Source organism: Gossypium arboreum, chromosome 7 (genome assembly GCF_025698485.1).
Source record: "Gossypium arboreum isolate Shixiya-1 chromosome 7, ASM2569848v2, whole genome shotgun sequence".
In the NCBI taxonomy this organism is placed as follows: Eukaryota; Viridiplantae; Streptophyta; class Magnoliopsida; order Malvales; family Malvaceae; genus Gossypium; species Gossypium arboreum.
The window spans coordinates 1,426,868-1,451,745 of NC_069076.1; the positions used below are offsets into that span (position 1 = coordinate 1,426,868).

At 36.6% G+C, this 24,878-nt stretch overlaps 3 protein-coding genes across 7 annotated transcripts in view; 1 reads left to right on the forward strand and 2 right to left on the reverse strand.

Annotated features, from left to right (window-relative positions):
• The window catches only part of LOC108481178 (uncharacterized), a 29,788-nt gene extending 13,430 nt beyond the window's left edge, over positions 1-16,358 (forward strand). For 2 of the 5 annotated variants that reach the window (XM_017784352.2, XM_053030410.1), the window contains exons 20-43: positions 254-1,495; positions 1,619-1,723; positions 1,867-2,025; positions 2,213-3,175; positions 3,361-5,085; positions 5,165-5,281; positions 5,589-5,813; positions 5,903-6,484; positions 6,584-6,706; positions 6,788-6,913; positions 7,250-7,498; positions 7,583-7,702; positions 7,792-10,098; positions 10,204-10,329; positions 10,414-10,539; positions 10,907-11,146; positions 11,221-11,337; positions 11,435-13,738; positions 13,845-13,946; positions 14,029-14,142; positions 14,262-14,891; positions 15,023-15,136; positions 15,222-15,332; positions 15,523-16,358. In XM_017784352.2, coding sequence (XP_017639841.2) covers positions 254-1,495; positions 1,619-1,723; positions 1,867-2,025; positions 2,213-3,175; positions 3,361-5,085; positions 5,165-5,281; positions 5,589-5,813; positions 5,903-6,484; positions 6,584-6,706; positions 6,788-6,913; positions 7,250-7,498; positions 7,583-7,702; positions 7,792-10,098; positions 10,204-10,329; positions 10,414-10,539; positions 10,907-11,146; positions 11,221-11,337; positions 11,435-13,738; positions 13,845-13,946; positions 14,029-14,142; positions 14,262-14,891; positions 15,023-15,136; positions 15,222-15,332; positions 15,523-16,080 — 12,585 coding nt within the window. In that variant the 3' untranslated portion in view covers positions 16,081-16,358. The remainder of the gene's footprint in view (positions 1-253; positions 1,496-1,618; positions 1,724-1,866; positions 2,026-2,212; positions 3,176-3,360; positions 5,086-5,164; positions 5,282-5,588; positions 5,814-5,902; positions 6,485-6,583; positions 6,707-6,787; positions 6,914-7,249; positions 7,499-7,582; positions 7,703-7,791; positions 10,099-10,203; positions 10,330-10,413; positions 10,540-10,906; positions 11,147-11,220; positions 11,338-11,434; positions 13,739-13,844; positions 13,947-14,028; positions 14,143-14,261; positions 14,892-15,022; positions 15,137-15,221; positions 15,333-15,522) is intronic. The other 3 variants (XM_053030409.1, XM_053030411.1, XM_053030408.1) reach the window with 3 other exon arrangements.
• Positions 16,359-17,036: 678 nt separating this feature from the next.
• LOC108481203 (40S ribosomal protein S17-like) lies at positions 17,037-17,751 on the reverse strand. The gene has a single exon (XM_017784370.2). The coding sequence runs from the start codon at positions 17,654-17,656 to the stop codon at positions 17,228-17,230; it is 429 nt and encodes a 142-aa protein (XP_017639859.1). The 5' UTR covers positions 17,657-17,751; the 3' UTR covers positions 17,037-17,227.
• A 1,001-nt stretch (positions 17,752-18,752) lies between these two features.
• LOC108458095 (pescadillo homolog) lies at positions 18,753-23,395 on the reverse strand. Its single transcript, XM_017757347.2, has 13 exons — positions 23,138-23,395; positions 22,945-23,030; positions 22,197-22,445; positions 21,984-22,109; positions 21,780-21,864; positions 21,556-21,666; positions 21,089-21,182; positions 20,674-20,936; positions 20,411-20,518; positions 20,193-20,314; positions 19,728-19,947; positions 19,404-19,598; positions 18,753-19,029 (listed from the first exon to the last, which is right to left on the reverse strand). The coding sequence occupies exons 1-13, from the start codon at positions 23,333-23,335 to the stop codon at positions 18,919-18,921; spliced, it is 1,968 nt and encodes a 655-aa protein (XP_017612836.2). The 5' UTR covers positions 23,336-23,395; the 3' UTR covers positions 18,753-18,918.
• Positions 23,396-24,878: the final 1,483 nt, after the last annotated feature.

Below are 24,878 nucleotides of genomic sequence, written 5' to 3' on the forward strand. Positions count from 1 at the left end.
ATATAGAGCTGAGTGAATTCTGATCAAAACCAGAAAAGATAAGGCCAAAAATAGAGATCCTTAATAAGAAAGGTGTCATGAGGCAACTGATGCTAGCTAGCAAACCTCACGATAACTTGGATTTCAAAGAATAAAAAGTTCAGTTCATGAACTTAGCACAAAGACGACCCATGGCCCATTGGAATTTGTCTTATAAGTCCATAACCATCCAGAACTTTGTCAGAGTTATATTGAAATTTTGTATATCCTGCAGGTGTGTAGAGGACCAGAAACTGCAGCTTCAGGTACAGCAGAAAAAGAAATAACTGTAATCAAATTCAAAGAAGAACTTGTCTGCAGCTCTTCATTTGAGCTCGAGGAGTCCAAAATGGATACTGAAGAAGAAACAGGGGTAAACGAACAAATCAATACTGCTGATTTGGACTGCACATCACAAGCAGCGGAAACGGTAAAAACAAACTTAAAGGAAGCTAAAGCTGAACCAGAAGAAGAGGAAATGAATGAAATAAATAATGTTGTTGATGGTGAAGATGAAGGGATTGGTTTAGAAAGTGCAGAAATTGAGGTAAAATCAGTAGAATCATATGTGACAAGTGAGAAGGACATCGAGATTTCCCGAGAAGAAGATGGAGTGCAGGATAAATTTCCAAACACAGGAAGTGAAAATCAAATGGAAATGACCTCCAAGGAGATTCTGTTGAAAGAGGTATTAGGAGATGATGTTAAGGAACATTCTTCTATGCCTTTGGAAAAATATGATACGACTCTCATTGAAGATAGGAAAATAGCCGAGGACACTTCAGAAGAAGATCAAGATCAACACAAGCACTCAGAAAACGTTGCGGTGGATGTGAGAGTCATACAGGTGACAGACAAGGAGCTGGCCATAACAAAGGGATTGTCTGAAATGAGACAGGACAAGGAATCCATTGTTCCAATGCCTGAAGTAAAAACTAGTGAAGTAGAAAATATTGGTGTCGTACAGAAGAATCAAGAGGAAAATTCCCACAAGGACGAAATCCAGGAGAGCTTCAAGCAAAAGAATGAACCCAAAAAGGAGAACCATGTGTGTCCTTTAGATGCAGTTTCTGAGGATGTCAATACTGCCATCTGTGCCGAAACTGCAGAAACAAACACAAGCATTGAAGAAGCAACATCGGTCAAAGACCATGACAAGAGATCCGAGGGACAAACGAGGGAAGACTCACCAACTGACCACCTACAAACTAAAGCAAGTCAGAGTAATGAAACCGTGGAAGTTGAGATTTCAAACGAGAATGCTGATGATTTACATGTTACTGTCTCATTCGGTGGACAACTAATGGACAATGAGCACGAAAAGCAGTACAAGTTCTCCGATGTTGAACCAGTGGAAAATGAAGCTTTAGAACACAAAGAAGAGAGTATACTGCAGGAGTCAGAGAACAGAAGTGCACTACCAAAGGATGCCATGGAGAAAGTAGAAGATAACTTAAATCAGGAAGAAACCAAAGAGGTCTAAATTTAGGGCATGAATGAATACTAACTCAGTTTAAAACCTTTTTTTAAAACAATTTTAATCTCTTTCAGAGATCATCATTGTAATTATTAATTAAAGTACACCTTATTCTTCATGCAGGTTTGTGAAGGCCCAACATTGATCGTGAAGGAAGAATGTGCTATCATCAATGACTCACTGAAAGCTACAGAAGAAAATGAAAATGAAGCCACACCTGAAGTAGAGGTGAAATTCATGTTACTTCTAAAATTTTGAAGAGCCTAGTTCTTAAAATAAAGTTTTTTTTTTTTCTTTGTAAGTCGTAAGATCAAGTTGGAAGCTGAAAACCTCCACGTTTCACCAATCTCCCAATATTACTTTTTATTCAGGTCTCTGAAAGTCTGGAACCAGACAGCACCGTTGAGAATACAGAAAAACAAATTCTAGATGAGGAAGATAACAAGAAAGATCAGACATCACGAATGACGGATACGATGAAAGAAAAAGCTGAAGAAGAGAAGAATGCAGCAGTGGTGTCGATAACAGAGGTAAGTAGATAGTATGACTCACTAACATCTTAACTTTTCCACTTATTCAATGTTTCTGAACTCAATCTTCCATCAATATATATATCCAATTGTTTTAAAGGCTAGTAACTAAATCAACTAGGAAACAGCGCCCATAGAGGAAACAGCAAAGCCAAATAATGATTCTAGTCTGTTTGATATTATACAGGCGTCAAAAGAAGAAACAACACCAATAGAAGTGAAAGAAGACCATGTCTGTAGTTTGTCGCTTGAGCTCAAGGAGTCCAAAAAGGACATTGAAGAAGAAACCTCGGCATCATGTGTAGCAGAAACAGAAGAAAAAAAGGAAACTGAAGCTCATGCTGAAGTCGAAAAGGGAAAGAACGAAATAAATAATGTTGTTGTCGTCGAAGAGAACAGCTTAGCAAGAAGTGAACATGAAGAGAGTGGTGCATGCAGTGCTGAACTTGATGTGAAATCAGGGGACTCTCACGTAACACACGAGAAGGACATGGAGAAAGAAGAAGATGCAATGCAGGATAAAGTTCCAAATGCGGGAAGTGAAGATCAATTGGAGATGACCACCAAGGAGATTCCCTTGAAAGAAATATTAGGAGATGAAGTGAAGGAATATGAGGCCACACACATTGAAGAAAGGAAAACAACTGATGAAACTTCAGAAAAAGAGCAGGGTTCCAGTGAGCACTCAGAAACTCCTGTGCCACAAATAACGGATGAAAAATCAATTCTAACTGAAGATAATCCACTAGTAGATGTCCCTAAAGCTAAGCCTGAAGATACAGGAAATGAGAGTAGACATGAAGTCGAGGAACAGTTGGCGGAGAAATCTAATCTAGAGGTCACCGATGACTCTAGTGGTGAAGAACATAGAGAACTAGAGAATCAAACCGACGCATGCGAAGCGGAAACACTGCCAGTTGAAAATTCATCAGATGTAGGACTGGAAAGATCAAAATTTGAAGATGGAAAGCCATTGGATGGAGCCATGGATTTGGAAGCAACCTTGGGTACTAGCAAGGATGACAAAAAGGCCACAGGAGAAGAGAATCTTGCTAAGAACATAGAAAAACCGGAAAGCTTGAAAGAAGAGACTGAAATGGAAAAAGAAAATCAGATTCCTGAGATGGTTATCACGAATTATAGTGCAAAGGTTAGTGAACAATTATTCTACTCTTTTCACTCTCTTTCTTCTTAAAAAACAAAATCAAGTAAATTATATGAAAATCAGTATCAAACGTTAGTGAATAAGTACACTTTTCAGGTTCAAAATGAATAGTTACTCAAATAACATTTTTGATGTCATATTGTTAAACTTTTTAACTACCTTATGCACAGGTGGATGACTACAGTTCAGTCCTAACTGAATGTGTCACGGAAGTCGAGACCAAAGAGCAGATAGTCGCAGAAAATTTGCAGGTTGAAGAATATTTAACCAGTGATGGAGAAGCATCCCACATCACCAAAGAATTTGAGGAAATGAGACAGGATGAGGAGTCCAGAGATCCTGTAAGTCTGCATAGCGAAGATCGAGAAGCAGAAGAGAAAACTGAGGAGATAATTGATGACTCAAACATGTCTTATAATGAGAGTCGTATTGAAGCAGTAACAGAAGTAAGAGAAGAAACGGTTGGCAACCTAACCCAGGACCATGAGCTTGTAGAGACAAAGAGTGAAGCCTCCAAAACGTCAAAAGCTGAGCTACTGGGGGAAATAGATCATATGGGTTCCCCTAAAACAGTTTTAGAAGTAAAACTTGAGGAGCAAATTCAAACTTCTTATTGCTCATTGCTTTCTGAGACTGAAGCAAGTCCTGTTGAAAAGATCGAAGAAGAGATGCAGAAGGATGATGAAATAAAACAAGAGTGTCGAGGAGATTCATCTGAAACAAAGACAATAGAAGAGGTATGCTTGTCAAATGAACAAACAGAACTTAAAGCAGTCTCAGAAGAAGAAACTATTGCTGATCAGGCTTCTCTAACTGATGGACCAGTGGAGCAAATTCAAACAACATCTTCAACATTACCTTCTGAGGAAAGTGAGCATGGAACCAGAGACATCAGTGAGGCGATAGAATATGGAAAAACAAAGGGAGAAGTACCCACTAAACCAGATGTTCTTACAGGAGGTGTAGTAACTGGTGAGCAGACTCTCTCAGGTAATAAACCAAAGGAGGGCCCAATAAGCACTCCATTGGTTTTTGAGGAAGACAATGAAGAAAATATACGCATAGAAGAAGAGAAAATATATGAAGCAAACATGATTCCAGACAAGATTTCAGAAGATCTTTCAGTTGCAGATACAACGACAGAGATATGCCTGGAAAAAGAAGAATTTCTCGAGCTTGATGATGGTAAAAATGATGACACTGAAAAAGAAGATGAGAAAACAAACGAAGGGGAGCTCATAAGAAACGAGATTCAAGAAGATGCTAAGGAGGAAAAGACAGCATTAAAGATACGCTCACAAACCGAAAGGTCTGTCAAACCAGAAGCTGTTGCAGAAGATGAAATGACAGTCAGTGAGACTCTCACTGAGAAGACATCAGATGAACAGATTCAGAATCCAACCTCTGCACTGCCTTCAAAGGAAGAGGAATGTGAAAGAACTATAACAGATGAGATGATAGAAAGTGTGAAAACACAAGATTATAATGAAGAAGATGCATCCTTGCAGAAGGACCGGCTTCAAGAGGATGAAGCTCTTGCAGTAGATGACAATGCTTCTTCAGAAGTGATCCAGACAGAAAAACACAAAGATCTTCCAAATCCTGCTGACACATTGCCAACAGATCACATTCATCTTACAACCTCTATGCTGCCATCTGAGGTCCAAGGAGATGAAAGGAAGGAAACAGAACTGGAAGAAGATGAGAATACCGACAAGATTCCAGAACAAACAAGGGAGATTGAGGAAGCTTCCGATTTCAATAAGGAGATACATGAAAAGGCTTCCGAAAATGAGTTCCTAAATGAAACAGAGGATGCTGCAATCCACAAGAAACTTGTCAAAGCAAGAACTGAGACAGGGGAAATCATATTGAATGAAGTTTCAACAGAAAAGGTAAGCAATACTAAACTTTTCTTCATCTTACTCATTTTTTGCCTTTTGATATCTGTAGTTAAGCTTTAATCTATAACAGGTCATCTTGGAAGCTCAAAAGACCAGTGAAAATGAGAATCCAATAGAAGATAAAACTGTTGAGGATCCAGTCCAAGCTTCAGATGCCAGGATTGAAACCGCAACAGCAACAGAAGAGGTTAGACAGCATTGAATCCTCCTTCCATGCTTTTCATAATATTTTATGCAAATGTAACCGTAACAGATTGTGCAACAGTCTAGTTAATTTTATGAATCTGTGTGAGTGACAAAAGGAATTTCAGGTTTTAGTATAGAACACAGTTAACCCATTGAAGAACCTCATAAAATCAAATTATTGAAAGAAGAAAAAAACCAAAATTTTATAAGTGTCTAACCTTGTCCAGATGTGCATATCACCATTCAATTGTTTCTCTTCATTTTAGTGGATTTCTGGGGCCCTCGGCTAACTTATTAATTTCATACAGACTGTTGAGCTAGCACTAGCAGGTTCTGAAGAAAAGCCCGAATCTGACTCAGAACCAGTGGCTGAAGACCAAAGCAAGGAACCAATCCCTGAAGACACCAAGAACCAAGATGACGAAACCAACACCGATGCCCAAAATAAAGAAACTGAAAATCAAATAAAAGAGGAACAGAAAGACAAACTTAAGGATGAAGACAGTGTTAACAAAGACAAAAACACAAATAAGGTTGTGTAAAGAACACTTATAAATACTTTGCCTATATGACTTTTTAAGAAGATTTATTTCTGTTGATTGACAAAAGTTAACTTTAGCAGGCTGATGGTGGTGAAGATACTAAAGAACAGGTCATGGAGGAAGAAAGTAGCACAAATGAACCTGAAGCCATGTTGGAAGGTGAAACAATTATTAGTGAGGTTATATCCAAGGAATCGGAGGAGCATGGAGCTGTTATAGAAGAACAGAAAATAAAAGCAGAATCATTTGAAGATGAAGAAAGCTCACAATCAAAGAGCACAAAAGAGCTTCAAGATGCCTTGGAAGATAGAGCAGCTGCAGTTCATATTGTTCCAGGTGAGACATCAACAGATAACCTTCATTCTACAACCTCTACATTGCCTTTTGAGGTCAAAGAAAATGAAACAATGGAAACAGAACTGAAAGAAGAAGAAAGTACAGAGAATATTCAAGAACAAACAAGAGAGATAGAGGAAGTCTTAAATTTCAACAAGGAGACATGTAAAAGGGCTTCTGACAATGAATTACTCACTGAAACAGAAGATGCTGCCAACGAAAAGAAAATTGTCATAGCAAGAGATGAGACAGAGGGTGAAGAACATCAATGCAAGAAAACAATTGAAGGAAATGAAATCACGGTGGATAAAGATTTGGACAAAGAGGTAGGCAAAACTAGCTCAAAACCTTAACAATTTCACGTACTTCCTTGCAATTAAAATTTATTATTGTGAAAACTATTAAATGAGAGTGAAAATTGACAGGTTATGGAGAACAAGGAAGTTACTGAAATATCTTATTCAACTTCCCATTTGGAAGAGATGATCAAAGATGGCTCTGGAGAAGAGCTGAAGGATAAACTGGTTGAAGACAAGAAACATGAAGAGGTCAGGAAATGAAAACTAAAATTCGTTCATCTTACATATTCTTTCTTTTCAATATCTGTACTGAAGCTTTGTCCTTAACAGCTCATTGCGGAAACTCAAAAGACCAGTGGAAACGAGATAATTGAAAACCAGATCGAAGATAAAACTGTTGAGGATCCAGGCCAAGCTTCAGTTGTCAAGATTGAAACCACATCAGTAACAGAAGAGGTTAGCCTACCATTGAATCCTCCTTTAACCTTTCATAATATTTTACGCAGATAGGAAGTATAAGTGTGCAACTTTCTAGTCGATTCCTTGAATCGGTTCATATTACAAAAGAGATTCCAGGTTTTAGCACAAAAATGTGATAACTCATTGAAGGACGTCATGAAATCAAATCATTGAAGAAGACAAAAACCAAAATTATATATATATACCATAATGGAAAACAAAGTTGTATATAATGTCTAACCTTGTCCAAATGTTCATATCACCTCATCTGTTTCTCTTTAGTTAAGTAGCTGAGTTTCTTCAGCCCTCAACTAATGTATCAATTTCAAACAGAATGTAGCAATAGCAGGTTTTGAAGAAAAATCAAAATCTGAAACAGAAGCAGTGGCTGAAGATCAAAGTAAGGAAACAATCCCTGAACACACCAAAAGCCTAGATGATGAAATCAGCATTGGCGTTCAGAATCAAGAAACTGAAGAACAGATAAAAGAGGAACTGAAAGACAAACTGGAAGATGAAGACAGCATCAGCAGTGAACAAAACACAAACGTAGTTACGAAGGCTGTAATTTTGTCTGAAGAGGTAAAGAACACTTCTGAATATTCTGCCTACATGATTATTTAAGGAGATTTCTTTGTTATACTGAAAAATATTCATTTTTGGCAGGTTGATAAGGAAGTTGAGAAAGTCGATGGTATTAAAGAGATTAAAGAACATGTCATGGAGGAAGAAAGTAGCACAAATGAACTTCATCCGGTATCAAAAGGAGATGAAGAAACTAATGAGGTTAGATAAGTGATTCACAATTAATACTTATACTCAAATAGCTCTTTTGATATGTCAAATTCTCAAACATCTTAACTACGTATTGACAGGTCAAAGACTACAGTGCAGTCTCAACTGAATGTATTAAGGTAGCTGCGTCCAAAGAGCAGATAAAAGCAGAGGTTGAAGAAAATTCGACCAACGACAAAGAAGGATCCGGCGTTACGAAAGAAATAGAAGAAAGGAGACAGGACGAAGATTCCAGAGACCCAATAAAGGAGCACGGTGAAGACAGAGAAGAAGAAAAAATCGAGGAGATTATTGATGACTCAAAATTTTGTCATGAAGAGAGTCCTATTGAAGCTGTGACAGAAGTAATAGCAGGGACAAGCTTAAACAACACTGAGGTGAATGAGGAGCTTGAAAATACAGCAAATATCAGTTCAGTCAAAATGAGTTTAGAAACCCTTGAAAGTGATTCTAATCAAGAGACCAAAGAAATAGAGAAGGTGCAGCTTGAAGAAAGATCCTCCAACTTGGCACCAGAAGCCCCAACTAACAACAATGATGAAGCAGAGATTACCGAGAGAGATCTCAAGGCATTTTACATGCCCAAAGATCAGATTGTTGAAGCCGAGAATGGCCTAAGTGTGGAAAAGTTGGAAGAAGTAACTGGTGAGCAGATTCTTGAGACTAAAATACCAAAGGAGGGGACCACAAGCTTTCCATTGGTTTCTAAGGAGGAGGAAGAAAATGTAAGCTCGGTTAAGAAGATAGAAGAAGATAAATTAAGTGAAGCAGACACTTCAGAGAATATCTCAGAAGATTCTTTTAATGCAAAGGAAGTAGCAGAGACATGTTCAGAAAAAGAAGCAATCCAGGAGCTTGACGATGCCAAGAAAGATGAAGCTGCCACTGCTCAATGTCCCCAAGTGGAGGAATCAAGTGAGCAATCTTTGCCTTCAGAATTGACTGTTGAGAACCCAAAGCGTGGAGCTGAGGCCAGTGAAGAAGAGGAAGAAAAGGTGAAGGAAGTGGAAATTCTCGAAAAGGAAAGACCTCAGGAGCCTGAAGCTGTTATGGATCAAGAAACCATTATAGTTCAGGCTTCAATAACAGAGGAATCACAAAAGATTGAAGCAAACGAAGAGAAAAGGAAAGAAGCCAAAAAGCTTGACGATGGGAACCGTGAAGACTCGTCAGCTGGAGAAACAGAAAAGCTAAATGAGCTTCAATTAGTTACTAGAGAAGAAATTGCTTCTGGTCAGTCTTCCTCAGAATTGACTGAAGAGAACCTAAAGCATGGAGCTGAGGCCAATGAAGAAGAGGGGGAAAAGGTGAAGGAAGTGGAACTTCTCGAAAAGGAAGGACCTCAGGAGCCTAAAGCTGTTATAGATCAAGAAACCATTATTGCTCAGGCTTCCTTAACTGAGGAATCACAAGAGATTGAAGCAAACAAAGAAAAAGGGAAAGAAACTGAAAAGCTTCACAATGGGAACCATGAAGACTCATCAGCTGGAGTAACAGAAGAGCTAAATGAGCGTCAGTTAGTTAAAAAAGAAGAAATTGCTTCTGATCAGTCTTCCTCAGACAAGCAACTTTATATTTCAGCCACTGCTATAACTAGTGAAATGCTAGAGCATGAAAAAAAGGAGAAAGAAGATGAGAAAACAAACGATAGGCAAATCATAAAAGATGGGACTGAAGAAGATGCTTCAGATGCAAGGACAACAGCAGAGATATGCTCACAAAAGGACAGCTCTGTCAAGCTAGAAGCTTTTGCAGAAGACAAAGCAACTGCTGGTACAGCTGAGAAGATAGAAAGTGAGAAAAAAGGCGAAGCAGAATTCTCACAAGATAATGGAGAAGATGTGATCTTACAGAAGGAACTGCTTCAGGAGGATGAAGCTCTTGCAGCAGAAAATAATACTTCGTTGCAGACTATTCCAACAGAGAAACCTGAGGAGAAGATTCTCAATCCTGAAGAAGAGAATATGAAGGAAGAAGAAACGAAAATTGGAGAAATTGATGGAGTAAAGACAGTGGAAGAGATAAGCACAGAAAAGGATGAGATAAAGGAGGCCAAACCTGTGCGGGAAGTTGGAACTGATCACCTTCATATCACAACATCTGCACTGCCTTCTGAGGTCCAAGGAGATGAAATGAATGACATGGAATCGAAAGATGAGAGTCCCGAGAAGATTCAAGAAAAACCGGGTGAGGTTGAGGAAGCCTCAAATTTCAAAGCGAATACATGCGAAAAGGCTTTAGACAATGAATTACTCACTGAAATAGAAGATGCTGCAATCAAAGAGAATCTTGTCAAAGCAAGGGATGGGTCAGGGAGTGAAGTAAACCAGTGTGAGAAAACAAATGAAGGAAATGAAATCCCAATGAATGAAGTTTCGATAGAACAGGTAACCAATACTAGCTCAAAAATCATAAATTTTTCATCTATTTTCTATGTATTCTCGTTTCTATTGTTATCTAGATGACTATTAACTAAGGGTCAAACTTGACAGGTCAAAAAGAACAAGAAAGTTACTGAAACAACTTATTCAACTTCCTGTTCGGAAGAGCTGATCAAAGATGGCTCTGGGGAAGATGAAGTAAAGGAAAACCCGACTGAAGGCAAGACATATGGAGAGGTAAGGAAACAGAAACTATAACTTTGTTCATCTTCCATTTTTTTCTCTTATATAAATACATATTGAATATTAAATCTATAACAGCTCGTTCAGGAAGCTCAAAAGACCAGTGAAATTGAGATAATTGAAAACCAGATTGAAGATAAAACTTTTGAGGATCCAAGCCATGCTTCAGTTTCCAGGATTGAAACTATAACAGTAACAGAAGAGGTCAGACTACTTTCAACCCTCCTTTCAAAGTTAGCATAATATTTTATGCAAATGTAAATGTAATAGGAACTGTAAATGTAAATGTAATAGGAACTGCAACAGACTTGTTGAATTCACGTTCCAATGACAAACTGGATTCAGGTTTTAGTATAGAAAATGGTTAACTCAATGAAGAACCTCGTCAAATCAAATTATCAACAGAAAACAAAAACCAAAACTTCATATGTATACGATAATGGAAAAACATAGTTGTATAGTATGTCTAATCTTGTTCGTTTGTTCATATCAGTTATCACCATTCAATTGCTTCTCTTCATTTAAGTAGCAGATTTCTCAAGCCCTCGACTAATGTATTAATTTCGAACAGAATGTTGAGCCAGCACTAGCAGGTTTTGAAGAAAAGCCCAAATCCGACTCGGAACCCGTGGCTGAAGACCAAAGTAATGAAACAATCCCTGAAGACACCAAGAGCCAAGATGATGAAACCAGTCAAGAAATCAAGGAACATATTACAGAGGAACTGAAAGACAAACTGAAGGATGAAGACTATATTAACAGAGAAGAAAATGAAAACAAGGTTACCAACGTTGTCGTTTTGTCTGAAAAGGTAAAGAGCTTGTAAGATATTTTGTCTTCATGTTTATTCAAGGTGAATTTCAGTTACATTATCATTGTTGGCAGGTTGATAAGGAAGTTGAGAAAGCTGATGTTAGTGAAGCCATCAAAGAACATGTCATGGAGGAAGAAAGTAGTACAAATGAACTTCCTCCAGTATCAAGAGGAGATGAAGCAAATAAGGTCATCTCAGTAATTCTTAATAAATAGTTATATACTTCTATTAAAATAGTTCTTTTTATGTGTCAAAATCTCAAACATTTTAACTATGTGTTAACAGGCAAAAGACTACAATTCAGTCTCAACTGAATGTATCAAGGAAGCTGAGTCCAGAGAGCACACAGAAGCAGAACAAACAGAGGTTGAAAGAAAATCAACCCATGACAAAGAAGGATCCCACATTATAGAAGAATTAGAAGAAAGGAGACAGGGTGAAGAGTCCACAGATCCAGCAAAAGTGTCCAGTGAAGATAGAGAAGCAGAAGAAAAAGCTGAGATTATCGATGACTTGAAACTCTGCCGTGAAGAGAGTCATATTGAAGTTGCGACAGACTTAGCAGCACAGATGAACTTAAACGATGCTGTGAATGAGGAGCTCATAAATACATTGAATATCAGCTCAGTCAAGATGGGTCTAGAAACCATTAAAGATGATGCCAATCAAGAGACTAAAGAAGTAGAGATGGGGCAGCTTGAAGATATATCCTCCGACTTGGCACTTGAAGTCCCACTTAATGACAACAATGAAGTGGAGGTAATCAAGAGAGATGCTGATGCACTTTACATGCACAAAGATCAGGTTGCTGAACCTGAGAAAGGCCCAACGGCAGAACTGGAAGACAATAAAACTGAAGACATTGAAGGAGTACCTGAAACATCATCTGATTACATCTCTCAAAGAGTTGAAACTATTCTCATCGATGATATTGGTTCAACCAATACTCTTCCAGAAGAGAAACCAGATGAGCAACTTCAAAGTTCTGCTTGCACATTGCTTTCTGAGGGTGAAAATATCAGAATTGCAAACCCGATTGAGAATATTAAAGAAGAGATCCAGAAGGATGCTGAAATAAAACACGAGAGCCGAGAAGATTCTTCTGACACAAAGAGAATAGAAGAGGTACGCTTGCCAAATGAAGAACAAGGAGAGCTTAAAGCAGTAGAGACAATTGCTGATGAGGGTCTTCCTAATGTGGAACCGGAGGAGAAAATTCAAACTACATTTTCAACATTGGCTTCCAAGGAAAGCGAACATGGAACTGGAGCCATAAATGAGGAGATAGAATATGGCAAAACAAAGGAAGAAATACCCACAAAGCTAGATGCTGTTGCAGGAGATGGAATAACTGGTGAGCAGACTCTTGAGACTAATAAACCAGAGGAGAAGACTACGAGCTCTCCATTAGTTTCGGACAAAGAAGAAAATGTGAGCAAAGCTGAAAAGATGGAAGAAGAGAAAATAAATGAAGCAGACATTAGTCCGGACAAGATTTCAGAAGATCCTTCTGATGCAAAGAAAAAAGCTGAGACATGCTTAGAAAAACAAGAGTTTCAGGAGCTTAATGATGCAACAAACGATGAAACTGCTGCTGCTCAAGCTCTTCAAATGGAGGAATCAAATGAACAATCTTTGTATTTAGAATTCCCTGTTCAGAACCCAAAGCATGAAGCTGATGCCAGCAAAGAAGAAGAAAAGGTGAAGGAACCTGAAATGCTTGAAAAGGAAGGACCTGGTGAGCCTGAAACTAAGGAGACAGAAGATGAGAAAACAAGCGAAGGGGAAATCATAAAAGACAAGACAGAAGAAGATGCTTCTGATGCACAGATTACAGTAGAGAAAAGCTCACACAAGCGAAGTTCCATTGGGCTAGAAGCTGTCAAAGAAGATGAAATGACTGCTGGTACAGCCGGGAAGATAGAACGTAAGAAAATGGAGGAAGCAAAATTCTTACGAAGTGATACTAGAGATGATGTGACCTTGCAAAAGGAACAGCTTAAGGAGGATGAAGCTCTTGCAGTAGATGATAATGCTACTTCTCAGACTACCGCAACAGAGAAACCCAAGGAGCAAATTTCAAATTTGGTTGCCACATTGCAATTTGAGGAGTATAAGCACAAAACTGTTGATGAAGTTGGCAATACCGAGGAGGAGGATATGAAGGAAAAAGAAACTGAAAATGGACACATTGATGGAGTAAAGAAAGAGGAAAAGTTAAGCCAGGAAAAGGACAAGATAAAGGAAGCCGAAGCCATTTTGAGAGGTGAAACTAACCACCATCATATCACAACCTCTGTATTGCCTTCTGAGGTCCAACGAGATGAAACAAATAAAACAGAATTTAAAGAAGATGAGGGTCACGAGAAGATTCCGGAACTAAAAGGAGAGGTTGAAGAAACTTCGAATTTCAAAAGGGAGATACATGAAAAGGCTTTTGACAATGAACTACTCAACGAAGAAACAAAAGATGCTGCAATCAAAGAGAATATTGTCAAAGCAAGAGATGGGACAGACGGTGAAGAAAATCAGTGTGAGCAAACAAATGAAGGAAATGAAATCATACTGAATGAAGTTTCAAAAGAAGAGGTAAGCAATACTAGCTCAAAACCTTAATAATTGCATGTATTTCTTATTCATTCTCCTTTCTATTATTGCCTTCGATAACCACTAACTGAGTGGCCAAAATCAACAGGTTGCATCTTATTCGACTTCCCATTCAGAAGAGCCGATCAAAGATGAGGCAAGAGAAAATGTGGGTAAGGATGAACCGATTGAAGACAATACATTTGAAGAGGTCAGGAAACTGAAACTAAACTTTGTTCACCGTATTCGCTCATGTTTTTTAATATCTAAATTGAACCTTTGATCTATAACAGTTCATTGTGGAAGCTCAAAAGACCAGCGAGAATGAGATAATTGAAAAGCAGATCAAAAATGCAGTTGTTGAGGATCGAGGCCAAGCTTCAGCTGTCAGGATTGAAACCACAATAGTATGAACCCTCCTTTCGAACTTTGCCTAATATTTTATGCAAATGAAACTCTAGTTGGAAACAGAACAGTTTTGTTTGACTTCATAAATCTAAGCAGCTCTTCATTCATCTTTTATCAGGAATCAAGCTCCAAAATATCCATTGCAGAAGGCAATCAAATACTCAATGATATTCAGCAGACGGATGAAACAACAAAGACAGCATCTGATAAGCAGATTCCAAGGGAATTTGATCATATTGAGAACATGGAGATAACAAGTTTGGTCGTCAGGAAATATGTTCGGATAGATTTGCAGGACAGAGTTGATCCGCAAAAGGCTGAAATCGGAGATGTCAAAGAGATCTATTCAGGAGGAAGAGAACATGCTGGAGAAAAAACAGTAAATAATTCAAGTGAAGAAATAATCAAGGAGTCTGTATCCATGGAAGATTTGACTAAGATATCATCATCTGACCATGTCGAAAACTTCACGAAAGGAACTTCACAATTGACTCGAGACACGATTGAGAAAGAAGCAAAAGATGAAACTGATGCTTCCCGATTTCTTCTTGTGGACAAACAAGAGAATAAATATCCAGCTCCAGTAGATGCAGGAGAAGAAAAAGAACAGATGGAAGTGGAAACTCAAGATAAAGATTCCTCAGATATGAAGATTGGAGACAATATATGCTCGGAGCAGGAAGAAAACAAGGAGCTAAAATCTGTTGTGGAGGAGAAATCTATAGTTATCCAACCTCCACAAACAAAGGTTAGATCCAATTTAAACCTTAATAATTTCATGCACTCTTCACTGGTTCCATTTTCTCTCTTCTTTTTGTTTTGCTCTTACACTTTATATATGAACTCAACAACTGCTAACAATGGGAGCAATCTTGACAGATCAATGAGGACCTGATTTCTCATTTTGAAGATGGCAGCAAAGAAGATGAACATACTGGAAACAAAACAAAAAAAACCTTCGAAGTCCCAACATATGAAATTCAAAATGAAAAGGTCAGTTCTCGAAATGCTCATCTATAATCTTTTGGTTCTTTTCTTGCCTCTTCTCTTCTGATCTTGAATCTTAAATTCACAACAGCCCACCTTGGAAACTCCAAAGGATGCTGCAAGAGACAATATCAAGAAAGAGACCGTTGCTAAAGATGAAACTGTGAAGGATGACATGAAAGAAGCCACTATAGTAGAGGAGGTAAGAATCTAGTAAGAAAAATGATATCACATTATGAGTAAGGCAATGAAACAACTTCAAGCTTAATGTAGTTTAAGAGGGCTCTAAAAGAATCCTTTTCAAGGTCCATCCATGGAGTCTAAACATAAGTCATTACATAACATACTATGTCCAGCATAGATATATCACTAATGTAACATTTGGCGAACAGATTCCAGGAGAGAAAGATCCTATTGAGTGCAAAAAGACAACAAATTCAATTGGCAAGCAACAGTTTCCAACAGAACAGCAGGATGAAGCTTCTGAAACCTCAGACAAAATTGTAGTTGGAGATTTGGAACCTAGAAATGCTCAAGAGATATATTCAGAAGCAGGACCCGATAATGGAAAAGAGAAAAGACCAGAGAATGAAGGTGCTGAAAAATCTGAGGAACCTGAATCAGAGGATTCAGCTAAGCTATCATTGTATGACCTACTCCAAAGATCCACAAGAGGATTACAAGGAGCTAAAAATGTGATTGAAGAAAAGGAAATAGTGGTAAGCAAGGAAGAACCACCAGAGGAAGAAGCCAAAACAGATGAAGATGAAGGTGATGAAAACAGTAAGACAGAACCCGGTATTAAACCACATAAAAAATCTCATAACATACTGTCAGGTGTTGGATCGAAAGTGAAGCATTCGATTTCCAAGATGAAGAAGGCAATTACTGGTAAATCATCTCATTCAAAAGAATCGAAACCAATATCACCAAAGGAGAGCAAGAAATGAAGATTATCCAAATCCAATTGTGTCAATCAACAAAGAATCACGTATGCTTAGGTGGTTTCTAATAATGGTTTCTTTTCAGTCAAATTGTTTTATGTTCATGGCATTGTTTGTTTAAGCTTGGAGTGTTTTTACAGCATATTGAGAAAGTGGTGTTTCTAGTTACTTTTTCATGAAAATACTGGGAGAGTAAACAGAACTGTAAAACGGGAGTATTACGAAGTCGCAATATTTCTAAGCTTGCTATAATCACATTTATGCCGATCAGTTTGTTCATTGAAGATTACATCACCTAATTTTCTCCATTGAAAAAACTCAAAACCAAAACCTTCCTAACCTTGCTTAAGGGATATTGAGCTCTTTACTACTCAACCCAACAAGTGTTCGTCTTCCATGCATTTATCCATATGTAATATTAATCCAACCATGATCATGGAATATAAAGACAACAAACAATATGATACCAAAGATCATGGAAGTTGGATAATATTAACTACAAGTTGATGGATGCCTTTGGCACAGCAGAAATGATACAGCTGTGGAATTGAACCATACTTTATTTGAACATATCATATTCAGTCTCTTTCTTGCAATTTCCAATGAAATTTGCGGAACACGAGACTTTTTATTGAAAAGAACCTCCCTATGAGCACACTTCAAAGACAATCTGAATACATGGAATTGAATCATATCTCACTAGAATTTAATAAGCAATGATCATCTTTTTAGTTTCTTGATTTCGATTGCAACTGAAAATTGCAAAACAAGAACTTAATATATAAAACAAATTCCCTATAAACTGAATTGAGATTCATTAACCTAAAAAGGAACTCCGAATTTGAATGCCAAATGAGGGCTTGAACTCATACTCTTTACCCCTTCATTTCGATATTTCAAAAGCTAAAAACAAACTTAGAAATATAAAATGATTTCCAAAGAGAAAATGAACTCAATAGGAATTAATTAAACAAGCTAACAACTAAATATTACCCATTCCAAAAACCTTCGAAAGGAAGTTCTTATCAAACTTAATAAATTTTCAGTAGCATTAGACATAACTAAAATGGTTGCAACAAAAACACAAAATCCCAAAAGAAAACATATCAAACTTAAAATTAAGAACCCATCATATCCATGGAAAACCCACCACTTAAAACCTCCTTCCGGGTCCTCCACCACGTCCGAACCCGACTTGAGGAACCTGAACAGCAACCGGATCAACCTTAACAATCCCGGGAAGATCGGCCATTCCAAGAAGTGAAAGCATATCAATGGTTTCCTTATCAACTTCTATTGAATCAACAGCAATAGCCGATACATCGGGGACGAAATCCATACGACGCTCACGCTCTTCTTCCTGAAGCTTCAGAGAAATGCCACGAACCGGACCCTTCTGGATCCGTTTCATCAAATGGGTTGAGAACCCAGCAATCTTGTTCCGGAGCCTCTTGGATGGGATAATAGCTACTTCTTCTATAACCTTTTTGTTGGTGTGAAAATCAAGGGTCATGCGAGAGTAGTACCGCTCGATTACCTGACGAGACGATTTCTTCACGGTCTTCGTACGGACGCGTCCCATTGTTTGGATCGGTAGAGGGGCTGCGTGGCTGAAGTCTTTTCTAAGAGAAAACTAAGGAAGTTAAGGTTAGGGTTAGGGTTTTTTAGGGATTTTATATATGGAGAAGGAAATTTTGAATTGGGTTTAAGATTTATTTTTTATTTGGGTTTGGTTGAGCCCAATTAGATAAATATTACTCATCACAATTATTTTACTTCATCACTAAATTTTAATATTTTATAAAAATTTATTTTTTGGTAAGATATAATTTTGATTTTAAATTTGTATTTGTACTTATAACCTCTCCATCAATCTTAAATCTGGATAAAACGTGTTTAAGTGCACTTCAACTTATGTATCTTATTTGTTACAATAATAACGGAGACTCAATCAACATAATTTTTATTAACTAGATTATAACACAATGAGGATAAAAAATATACATAAAAACATATTTATGAACATTTTATATAAAAATTAAATAGAAATGAAGCTTTCAACTATTCTCAAAAGTCACAAATGGAAATATCAACACCATTTATATTTGTGTCAATCTTATCTTTTATGGTTGAATGAAATACGTTACTATTAATGTTTTTCAAATTGAATTAATGGTCAAACCAATCAAGTTACCAGTTTATTAGCTTGATAATTCAACGGATTTGACTAAAAAATATTAAAATTTTAAAAAATGATTTAACTGATTTTTTAATCAATTTAAACGAATTTCCAATCTAACCTATTTTAAAAGTTGAAGTTTCGCATCTCCATACCGTAAATCAGCTCGCTGACCTTCTGACCAAACCGTTGCCTCCAGCTACCTTCCATCGGGGGCGTAAGGATGCATAAAGCTAAAGGTCTCTTATTAGTTAATTAATTTCTCCTTTCCAAGATTGATTTTATTAAAATACTTAGCTTTGATTTTTCTTCATTTTCTCTTTCATTATTGGATACACTAAAATTTATATTCTTCGGCTCTGATTAGTGGAAATTGTTCATTTTTACCCTCAACATTAAGAGCTTGTATGTAATTATACCAATAGGCAATAGGAACCTTTTGATTCTCTAATTTTGGGACTGCACGATAGATATGAATATATTATGATGATGAACCCAGTTTTTGTTTTTTTATCATTCCAAATCTCAATAACTTTAAACCATAACTTAACAAAATTTTAACCATTTACACCAACAATTGGCGCAACTCTTAAACTTACAATCACTATCAACTTTAACTAGCTTTGTCATAAAACAATATTACCAAAAACATAAAAATAAAAACCTCAAGAAACTTGTGCTTTTCTATGCTTCTTCTCAGATTTCTGAGCTGCTTCAATATTCCTCTTCCGCTCCTTGAGTTTTTCAACACGCTCCTTCTTCTGTTGCTTGCCCATCTGACCAAATCGAAATACAATCAAGTCAAACCAAAGATGAAACATCGATTCATAATGTCAAATTCTTCCTCTCTTTTTTTCCTCATGTGTCCAACACGTTCAAACATGGGCAATGCTATGATCTTTCACATATAGAATAACTATAAAAAGATCGAAACATGCCTATGTCGGATACATACTCATCCCCTTCCCTTTTTTCCCCAAACCAGAGAAAAACACTATAAATTAATAAACTATTGCCTGGTGGGAACCACTAAGATGAAAACCATATCTATGCTGGCAAACTTCCAAATTGATAGATCAACTACAACAAAACTATGATAACATGGAAAGTCGGGTGCTCAAAGCTATGATAAGAAGGTTAATGAAGTTACCTCAATGGCCTTATAAAGCCCCCTCTTTTTACGAGACATCATGAGTCTTGATGGATCCTCGGCACTTTGCTCTTCTACATCAGGAAGAGATTGTTCCTTAGACTTGGTATCCTCAGAGTTCAACTTATTTATACTTGAGACACCCTGAAGTTCCATTTTCAATTCATTATGATACTGCTTCTCAAGAAGCATCATCTGCAAAAATATAAAACCATTAAGTCAGTAACGGCATAAGTGAACTTCCTAGGATCTCCCATGTAAAAGAAATATAATTTTTGAATATCCATCGTGTATTGAATTTTCTAGAACTCCAGCACAACATACCTCTTGCTTCTTCTCAGCAGCCTCCATAGCCTCTGTTCTATTGATAAACCCTTCTGCCAACATATTTTGAGAGTTATCCAACTCATCATTTCCCGTGCCAGGCAAAGGTTGAATATCACTTTTTGCAGCAGCCTGTAGTTGTCTAATGGTCTTGGCATAATCAGGAACATACCCTTCGGCCTCATCATCAACAAAAGGTGACAGATGTGGAGGTGGGTCCCTATTGACAGGAAGATGGCCATATCAAACACCGATGGCATTGACATGAAATGACAATATTCCAGCTTCAATTGCAATTAAATGATTCATATCGATTCAAGGGGGTATGCACACACCAAATTATATAAATGAAGAAACCAAATTAGAAAATGAGAACCAGAAGGAATACATTGAACCAAAACAAAAGCAAAAAGTTAAAACACAGTGATTAAATAGATATTTCAAGAGCAAGTTCCAAAAATTTACCTCCCAACCATATATGGCTCAGTTGGCAAGATGATTCGTGCATTTATGCAGTCATAAACCCACTGAGGTTGAACATATTCTCTTGAAAGATACACATGTCCCTGGGTTGGTCTGTCCACAATCTACACAAACAAAAACATCAAGTAAAAAAGGAAGTCTCCAAAACCAAAATTACCAGGTGCCTGCAAATCTCACACATGTTCTGTTTATTGGCGCACCTGATGAGTGATGCTATCATCAGATTCAGCAAATGGAGCTCCATCTCCTTCCCAAGAAACAATACCTCCAAAAGCAGGAATGACAAAAAGCAGGGATTCTCTTGGAACCTGAATACAAGGAGCATTAGGAACTATTCCAACAGAAATGAACTAATCTAAAGAAATCAAAGCCACTTAGTGTACTGCTTCTGTTGAACAAAATGAAGCAAATCTACACAGACTTGATATAGAATAGAACTTCAGCCAGGAAGAATTAATCTCACCTCACGACTCAAGAAAATTTTCTTATTTTGAAAAAGAATTTTACAATTCCTTGTAGTTTCGTCTTCCTCAATTTCACTGGATGCATCTTGAACAAGGTGCATTAGTGCACCAGGTTCATTGGCAGGCAGTTGATGCTGAAGTTGAGCAAGTCGTAAGTCAGACTCCTCCTGCTCTTGCTCCGATCTAGATGAACCAGCAACTTGAGGTTCTTGAATAACGGCTCTGTGGTTAGCATCAAAATACCTTGATAATGCATAGAGATCTGCAGTATTCAGAAACAGAAGATTAATATTATCATATACATCCAAGAGGAAGAAATTTACAAGAATAATTCATAGTCAGCACTTAAAACTGCATATAATTCTGAAAAGAACGTGCAAGTGTCATTACAAAAAGTAAAGCAATAAAGCAAACCTGCTGCCAGAGCCTCCAACCGGGGATCCAAAATAGGAGGATACTTCACATTTATAGAATGATAAAGTTGAAAATTGACAAAGCCAAGAAGTGCCTGCACTCAAAATAAATAAATGAAAAAGAAATAAAAGCCAATAAATTGAAGTAACTAGCAGATAACAACAGCTGGTGATAAAGTAGCTTGAAACAATTTACAAACTTATCATAAAAGTAGCAAAGCAATATAGGTGGAAGATATGACTTAAATTGATAGGTAATCTAAAATTAAAAAGGTAAAATAAAAATAACATAACAAGAACAAACAACTAATAGCTTCTCCTTCATGCTCTTAAAAGCTTATTTTACCTATGTTTCTAAGACTTCACGACACACCTTCCACCTTTCTGACTATGACAGTCCTTGCTCATTAATAAAAAGATTCTATATCTGTTTACAAACTAGGCAACGTGGAGAGAGAAAGATGTAACCTCATAAAATTCCAAAAATGTTAGCATGACATTGAAGTCAACATCATCAGTTAATACTTGTTGCCGTGCATGTGGTGCTAACCATGTGATTTTTTGACCATCAACCTCAGCCTGCATGAGGAAGAGAGTAACCTTAAACAACATGCATAATAGAGAAGGTAGAAACTGCATAATAGCTGGCAGGAAAAATAATTACAATTAACAGCAACATAAGGTCCCAGTACCTGGTAATATATACCCTTTACAGCCACAAAAACCTTCCGCAATTTATGTGTGCGAGAAATGTAGGCTTGCCATTCATGACACAACCTGAAAAAGAACCGAGAATAGCAAGACAAAGATGCAACTGATGAGATTCTAGAAGTAAGGTAACCATCAATCCCTCTCTTCTTGTTTTATTACTCAATAATAATGAAAAACACACCAACCTTCGACAGTTATGAATGCGCTTCACTTCAATTTTAAGCCTATCAATGGCAGGCAACATTGCGAACAGGTGCACCATTGTAAGAGGATCATCCAAATCTCTAAGTGCATCAATAAATGTTGGATACCTAAAATACCAAACACATTTAGATACTACAGAATTCATACAACTACCAACGAGAGGAAATAAAACATACAAAGATTGTTTCACAAACCTATCACGGATGACCATATCAAGTCTGTAAGAAGGTGCACGAGATAGAAGAAGCTTTGCTAACTCAGCATTCTTTTTAGCCTTAGCTTTCTTTATCTTCCTTTGATATGCCCTTATTTCTCTAAACTTCTCAAGTAGTGGATCATGAAGAATGTACATGACATCCTTCAAGTGATAGTAAGTATGATGATTTCCTTTCACTTTCTTCTTTGGCTCTCTCGGAAATACTCCTTTGTGGATGCATAATTTCCTGCAATATTAAATCCATTAAAGCAAAACGAAGCCAACCATATTTAATAAAAAATAACACACCCCATCAATACGCGTTTCATTTCGTTGAGGCTTTTTTTGATGTTTTCTTACTAAAATCCTCAATTTATAATAATAATAATAATAATAATAATAATAATAAAAGCAAAATCATATCAATTAAAAAAAACAAATAGCTTTAAAATATAACATAAAATGAACATAGTAATAAACTCATGCTGAAGTAAAAAGCTAGCAATAAGAATATTTTCCATACACACTTCTTCTCTTTGGTTCAGTGAGCAAAAAACAGTTAGCAAATATAGCAACTAACTGCTACCTGATGAACTAATCTCAGCTTAACGAAGCTCAATAGTTTCAAATTCTTAGCTAATTGATCTTCGAAGCTAAAAACAACATGAAAAAAAAATGATAAAAGAAGGCAAATAAAGGAAGCTTAAATAATAATAATTAATAAAAGTGAGAAAGAAGAGATGAACCTGAAATCCGAAAGGCTAACTTGAAGGATTTTAATAGCTTGTGACCTCGTCACATATCTCGCAGCATTTCCTTCCTTTTTCTTTCCCTGTAAAATTTCACCATAAATTATGAGAAAAAAAAAATCCTTACAATAAGTCAAATTTGAAAATTGAAATCGCCAATTTGAAAGCAATAAAGTTCAAAAGAACTTGCCGGAGGTCGGTAGTGCTTTGGTTTCCCCATACTACTGTGGATAGAATTGAGAAAATGAGAACCAAGAGAGCCAAAAAAAAATTTAAAAAAAAAAAGGAGAGGCGCAAAAAGGCAGAAGAAACACTTAGGGTTTAAGCTGTAGATAAATATAGGATTTTGAAAACGATGACGGCTATCCGGGTAGGATTCTCCTTTCATGGGCTTAGGTTTTTCTTGCAAACGACTATAACTGTGTGGCCCAGATAACTTTAGATTATTTCGCTTATGTTTTAAAGTTTTTAATTATAGTTTATTTAAGGGTAAACTATCCGAATAGTCACTAATTTTTTTATATTTCTATTTTAATCATTAAACTATAAAAACATTCAATTTAATCACTAAACTATCCGAATTTGTTTTTTAATCTGTGTCGTTAAAGCATAAGCAGCTCTACAACGTAAACTTTTTTAAAAAATTAGTTTAAGTCGTGGGTCTGGTCACATTATTATCTTACATTATTTTTTATTTTTTATTTTTCCCTATTTCTTTCAAATTTTTTTCATTTTTTATTTCTGATCCTTCTTTCTTTATTTTTAGTAACTTTAGCCATAGTTACTGTCTCCAACAAAATTCGCTGCCGAAAAACTCTCATCTTCATCATTTTTTAAACTACATAAGTGATTTCTTTGAAAATAATAAGCACAATGGCCAAAAGCATTGTTAGCTCAAAATAAAGGCTTCCAATCCGTCATCATACGCCTTTGAATCGCAGCCAACCCAAGATATGTTACTCTCTGCCACATTCCTCTTTCTTATTCTTTAAATCGTCAATATGTTGCCCAAAAGACTTTAACCTACAAAGCCCGAGATGGGTTCTTCTATTCTCTCTTGTCTTCTATTTTCTTCCTCCTAATTTCTTTTTGATATTTTTTTTCAAGATTATTGCATGAAGATGGCTCTTCCCTCTCTATTTTATCTATTTTTGCAAGCTTTGGTGGTTTCTAGGTTTATGGTTTTATGTAACACTCTGTACCCAACTCGATCGATAGGTCCGATTACAAAATGTCATGTCATCTCTGAAATAAACTATGAACAATTTACAATTAAATTGTACGACTAACATGACTAAAACAGCTATATATGCCGTCTTTAATCATACTTAACTTAGTTCAAATATTGTTAGTAACATCTTAACATGTTTAATTAGTTATCCTGCTAAACAAAAATACAACTATAAATTTATAGTTTAAAAATCTTAACAAACGGACTTATGAAAATTTGATAATAACAACTTTAATATTTTTAATCGATTTCTCTACGTTGTAAATAAAATACTACGGTTCATATTTTGTTAAAAAAAAATTTGACCTCGAAGCTTAGCCTCTAGGTTGCCCACTCTATGCATGTTACAGTTAAGAATACAAGTTCGCCTCAGCTTGAATGAATTCTGACCTAGTCCCTCTTCATCTCCTTATTTAAACCATTATACCTGGAAAACATAACAAAAACTAAGTAAGTTTGAATGAACTTAGTGACTTACTAATATAACATATCATTTATGAATTTATAAGTTAGAACTTCATGAGTCTGATCTCCTGTTTGACATCACTTGCATAAGTATAGTTGGCACATATTCCTAACGTACTCTTGTCATCCATTGTGTTGGCTCAAGTTGAAATTTTGTACACTTTCTGCATTGTCACAATCCTCTATTTCTATCACCCATGCTATAGGCTACAATTTGGAATGATTTCATGCAATA

Coding starts and splice junctions, on each gene's coding strand:
- LOC108481203 (XM_017784370.2), bottom strand. CDS start 17,656: ATGGGACGCGTCCGTACGAAGACCGTGAAGAAATCGTCTCGTCAGGTA.
- LOC108458095 (XM_017757347.2), bottom strand. CDS start 23,335: ATGAAAGGAGAATCCTACCCGGATAGCCGTCATCGTTTTCAAAATCCT. Junction 21,183..21,555: donor CATTTTTGGAATTTTATGAG/GTTACATCTTTC, acceptor TTTTGAGTGCAG/GCACTTCTTGGCTTTGTCAA. Junction 19,948..20,192: donor GAGCCATATATGGTTGGGAG/GTAAATTTTTGG, acceptor TCCTGTCAATAG/GGACCCACCTCCACATCTGT.